This window comes from Aplysia californica, unplaced genomic scaffold (assembly GCF_000002075.1).
Source record: "Aplysia californica isolate F4 #8 unplaced genomic scaffold, AplCal3.0 scaffold00023, whole genome shotgun sequence".
Taxonomy (NCBI): Eukaryota; Metazoa; Mollusca; class Gastropoda; order Aplysiida; family Aplysiidae; genus Aplysia; species Aplysia californica.
In genome coordinates this window covers 1,405,100-1,410,963 of record NW_004797293.1, presented here as the reverse complement: position 1 = coordinate 1,410,963, position 5,864 = coordinate 1,405,100, and the positions used below count along the sequence as shown (strand labels likewise).

The 5,864-nt window shown below is 37.6% G+C and overlaps 1 protein-coding gene across 1 annotated transcript in view; it reads right to left on the bottom strand.

Moving 5' to 3' along the window:
- The window catches only part of LOC101859458 (L-proline trans-4-hydroxylase), a 25,964-nt gene that overhangs the window by 16,180 nt on the left and 3,920 nt on the right, over positions 1 to 5,864 (bottom strand). Inside the window, exon 4 of the mRNA XM_005090901.2 lies at positions 289 to 399. Within this exon, the coding sequence (XP_005090958.1) occupies positions 289 to 399 (111 nt within the window). The remainder of the gene's footprint in view (positions 1 to 288; positions 400 to 5,864) is intronic.

Below are 5,864 nucleotides of genomic sequence, written 5' to 3'. Positions count from 1 at the left end.
ACCCCCCGCCCCTCCCCCCGTCCCCTCGCGCCTTACTTGTCATTTTCCATAACCTCTCTTCCCTGTTTTCCCAATTCCAAAATAGAAAGACGCAAACAACCTCACTACAATGAAAATATCAGTAACATTGTGCAATGTAATACGATACTCAAAGACAAAAAAAAAAGATTTAAAAATAGAAAAGAAAAAAAGTGCACTGACGACTAAACAAAGCCACTGGAGACAGAAATGACGTTCTTTTTTTCTTCTAAAACCCGCGAGAACGTGACTGACTCCCCTACCCCTCACCTGTTCACAGGTTCCCGCTATTTTCTCGGACCTGGCGAACATCCCTGTGACGTCATTTCCTGGATGTCTCCACATGACCAGTCTGCTTTCTTTTCCGGTTCCATCAGCCAGCTGAAATAAGACACAGACACTAATGGATGTTTCGCTTTAGCTAAGTACAGACAATTTTCACGTTTAGGGCCTTCGTAATGCTACTGGATACTAGTGACAAAAGACCAGAGAAATAAAAAAGAAAAGTACACACTTTAACAAATTAGGTAAGCAAGTTAACCAATATGATCGTAATGCAAAAAAAGGGAGTTCGCGAAATGCATAATCTTTATTCACGAAGTAGTGGTTGAAAATGTACCCTAAACCTTTATGCTGAAATGTTCACTAATAGTGTGTCTAATGCATGAACTAAAAATAAGATAATCTAGTAGGATATAAAGTCAATACCTCTACTAATATTCATTTGCTGTAAAAATGTACCAACAGCGTCTGTGGTGTAGCGGTTAGGCGTTTCACTGTCGCAGACAGAAGACCCGAGGTCGATTTGCAAGGGGTAAGAATATTGTTGTTTTTTCAATCGAGTATCTCGGTCTTTCTGCTGGGATGCTATTACAGTATCCCTGGCAGCCCAGGTTGGCTCCTAAGCCGGCCAACTGAATAATCTACATTGTATAAACACATACCTTTAAAAAGTTATATCTCATTAGAATGTTCACAACTAATATTACTTTACCATTGCGAATAGATTATGATTGCCAGTATCGCCGGTTCCTACAAAAAGAAAACATCTCAGTGACAAAGTTTCTTTAAAACAACGCCAAACGATAAAAGAACCCAAACTATGGATCGATTTTGTTAAACATAACCACGGAAAAAGAAGCCAACAGTTATCTCAAGCTAACCATAGACACGGTCCAACATCTGTAGACTGACTCTGATGGGAGTGTTTGTTGTGTTCTTTATATCTTAAAAAATATTCACTTGCTTTTACGCTTCCATCGGCACAATTTAAATGATTTTAGATCACAGATTTTGATCGTATCCCCCAGGAACAAGCCCAGCTGAGATGGATACATACTACGTCCCTACAGGAAGACCAATGTACTCGATAAATATTTTCCTTTCACTGGAATCAAACCGGGTTCTCCTATAAACGAGAGCAAAGCGTCTAACCCCGAAGCCATAGACACCAATGGACTTTGTTTGGATTTTGCGTCTTGAAGTAAAGTATCTGTTCTCAAAATAACGTATTGATTGTAGTACAGGAAAAACCAAGATATTGATTAAGTAACGGACCAGCAAGGAAGGACACGGTATCTTGGAACGGCTTCGTGATGTAATGGTGAAATTCGTCACAGTTACTTGTAGGATACGGTCTTTTGTTTTTCTTTGAAAGGACGAGGATTTTTCTGAGTATCTCCGTTTTTGTGTGTTGGGACGCCGTATCCCATCCAGTCCGGCTTGGAAGTGGATCGAATATGTCCCGCCTCCCACACAGCCAAATCTGAGTATAAGATAGCAATGGGGAGTCTTTTTTTGTATTTGTAAAAAGTGTCCCACCCATATCAGCTTGATTTTTCTTCAGATAACAGAAGACAATACAAGCGTTTGACTTTTCAAAAACTTCGGTGTCTGGGATTTTATTCCTCCAGTGAATCCCCAGTATATTTCTTAGACGGGAGAAATTAAACTTTTCAGCCTGTTAGCATATTGTGTCTTATACACTGTCTAGGACTGAGATCCACACAAAAGGGTTAGTAATACAAAAGCGGGTTTTTATACTTTATGAGATGTTTATTAGCATTTTGAAATTTTTTCTTCATCTATCGTATTTCTTTCCTTGTCTTTGCTTTAAAGAATCTACGACATCATTAAGAGATTCTAAGAGCTAAAGAAACGTTTAGTTACCTCTATTAACGTGATCATGTTTCATTGTTTTAGAAGCTAGGTCCCTGGCGCATCATTTAGTTACTCTTTTTCGTTTAGTTTTTCAAAAAATTTACAATTAAAACAATTTGAATTTAAGACACCAGATAGTATGTTAAAAGTACACATGTACCTACTTTGAGTTTTGTTATGACAAATTACACAAACTATATCGCAATGCAATATTCCAAACAATACTTGTTTGAGGGTGTATTTATAGACATGGGGTATCACAGAACACCTCATATTACCCTTTCGCCCTATTTCTTCGTCTATGACTAACTGCAATGAGACATTTAGTTATAACAAAAAGAATAATAATAACAACAACAATAATTATAACAACAACAACAACAATAATAATAATAATAATAATAATAATAATAACGATTATTATAATAATAATAATAATATAATAATATTAATAAATAATAATGATACTATTAAGAAGAAGAAGAAGAATGATACTAAAACTACTACTACTACTACTACTACTACTACTACTACTACTACTACTACTACTACTATTAATACTACTACTACTACTACTACTACTACTACTACTAATAATAATAATAATAATAATAATAATAATATTATAAACATAGCGCTCCCCCGGTTACCGAATAAAAGCTTTAGCTGCTTTTATAATTCATTAGCAACACATAAGCAGTACATTGTGGTCCGATTAAAACTCAAGACATGAAAATAGACACAGCTCTAGCTGACTTTTAAAATCAGAATTCAGAGATTTGATCACTCTTAAATTACCAGGACATGTGTTATAGATCTCGGGACTATGGAATGAAAATGCCCTTTCACCAGTTGTTGTAACTTTCATTGATGGTTGAGGGTAAAAGTGATTTCTATAAGTCAGGCGATGACCTTCACAAAGTCTAACAGACTCTGTACCCTTCCCAGTTTTCGTGTAAACCTCTGTGAGTTGGCAACGGCACGACAAGTACCCTCAACAGACTATCCCAACCTTTAAAAGGTATCGTGGGGACTATTTCCATTTTGTTTTCTAATGGACACAAAAAGGTATACACTCGGACCCCTGCGTGGTTGGCCTTTCCTTACAAATTTCAAGAAAGGTGTGGTTGTTTGTTTTGTTTTTTCGGTGGTGTGTTTTTTTTTCAAGGTTCTATCTTGTCGAGCTGAGCACACAGTTGACCTAGCCGAGGAAAGCACGAGTTTAAATCCTTTATCGTGGGCATGTGTATATATGTGTGTGTGTGTGTGTGTGTGTGTGTGTGTGTGTGTGTGTGTGTGTGTGTATGTGTGTTTTCTGTGTAAGCCGCATATTTTCAGTTATTTTCAAAGAGCCGTAAATCTCAGTTCATGTTTAGATGGGTACAAGTACTCTAACAGACTTGGGTGGGAAGTGGACAGTGCTGATAGGTCCCACTTATTTCTTTTCGTCTATTGTTTCGTCTTTTCTTCCTTCATGTACACAATATGACTACTATAATATGTGTCAATATTCTTTTTACTGAAACGGGGGATCTTGTGGTCTGGAGGCCACGGTGTTAATTTCTAATTCAATTGGTGTCTGGTTCGAAACCTAACAGCTAACCGAAAACGTTCTTCTTTATTAATGTTCTACTTTCACATCCTTTACTGCTATCTAACCATGTTCTATCGTCTGCTTTCGTCTCCATATTCTGCCTCCACCCGTCCCCTGGGCTCCTGACTCTTTCTGCAGCCTTTTCACTGCTACTCCTCGGCTCCTTCTGACTGTTGTACTTCAGCCACACCCCTGATCTAGGGTAGGTAAGATCTAACACCTAGCCTTCTCGGATAAGGGCACAAAATTTTTCGAAGATCCCGTGTGCAGGTTTCACATGTTAAAGATCCCTTGGAGGTCTAAAATCGATAAGAGTCGGCTTCGACCGTCACACATGCAAATTTCGAAATTGATTCACTAAACGAAGAATGTTTAATGTGTCCCGTGCGTGCAAATGACCTTATGCAGTTGCGAGAAAGGTAAAACAGTAACCAAAAACACAAATCATGTAACGGGTGTCTAAGAAAAAAAGGCCCACGTAAACGGCAATGACTAAATTACCTTTGAACCAATTTTAATAAAATTTCGCAAAAGAAAAACCCAACCACGAGGACATTATATTTGTATGAAAATAATCAATTGATTTGTTTGAAACATATCACATTTTAGAAACTTCAACCAACATTGACTGAAACGCAAAACTTTGCAACGTCTTGAAAATCAACCATATTGTTTAGTTTCAAATAGTCACTATATGTGCATTGAAGAACACATTATTGATTAATACAAAATTAATATTGCTAAATAAACTCAATAAAGGTGCTTGCTATTTAAATTATATTAGCATGTAGACCATTTCTTTTCGTGCAAGCCTCGAAAATTTTTAATAACTCTGTGGCATGTTTCAGGGTTGATATTTTGGACGTTCTGTTCAACACTGATTTTCAATGTTTCGGTTGTTTGCAAGTTGTTTCCCTATACTCTGTCTGTCAATAAAAAACAACAACAAACAAACAAATAAACAAAAAAGAGGTAATAATTGAAGGAGCTCAGGTTGTGGGTGGGGGGGGGGGGGGGTGGGGGGTGATTGTAATCATTTTTTGGGGTCAAGTTTCAGTTTATAGGAGCTCCCCAAATACTTCTTGCAACCATATCAGGGCCACTCTTGATGTGTGGGTAGTGGTTCCATCCCACTGGAACCAGGCGTGTGCAGCATAATAAATTCTCCTCAAACTTCTACAAAACTTTCTCGGCCCATTTATGTAACCTGAGGTGACTGTAATGGTTTTACCTTTATTGTCCTGAAATCAGAACGGGACGATCAAGCACCTGTAGCTGATCCCTTATAAGAAGTTAAATTTTGCATTTTACCAAATTTTGGTTGAACTTTTTGAAACGTGTTATTTCTCGTACACATTAACTGATTGTCTTCAAATTTACAGCCTTCACGTCCTCGTTGTTGATCAATATGTGCGTGAAATTCGGTTAAAATTATGGATGGTCGAGATATTGTCCTTTAAGAGTGCCCTTATTTCTAAACACTCTGTATTTAGGGCACTGGAAGCCATTTCAGTGCAAACATAAAAAGAGGGGGGGGGGGTGTTTGGGTAATTAAGTTATAATCTGAGCTAGTAATTTCTTTTCTTTTTTTTATTACAAAAATGTCCCGTTTCAGGGCATGATCTTCGCATGAAGAGACCCTTCAGAAGCTCAGTTATCAAAGCACTTAACATTTCACCATTCAATGACAGTTCAGGTGACACCAATCTGCACCACAGGCCTTTCTCTCTTGGGTCAAGCGGGCAAGAAGTTGACTGTTATCTTGAAAGTCTCAAGTGTATTTGACAAACGCACAGTGTGGTTATGAGGTTTGGAAGCTTCCATTTCTCGAACGTGATTCTGTAACACCAAAGTCAAATGTCACATTCCCGGTTTAGCCTGGCATGATCCAGATTTTCCCACACGGAGCATTGCACGAGGAGTAACCGCGCGTTCACACTAAGCACTAAAACGAAGAAAAAAATTTTTACATGCTATAATTTGGGTATTTTTTATCCTTAAATTTTTAAAAATTATATTCCGAATTTTTGACCATTTTGTCTTCTGTGAACTTTTTAAATTCACAATTAAGTCACCCAATGTTATATACATA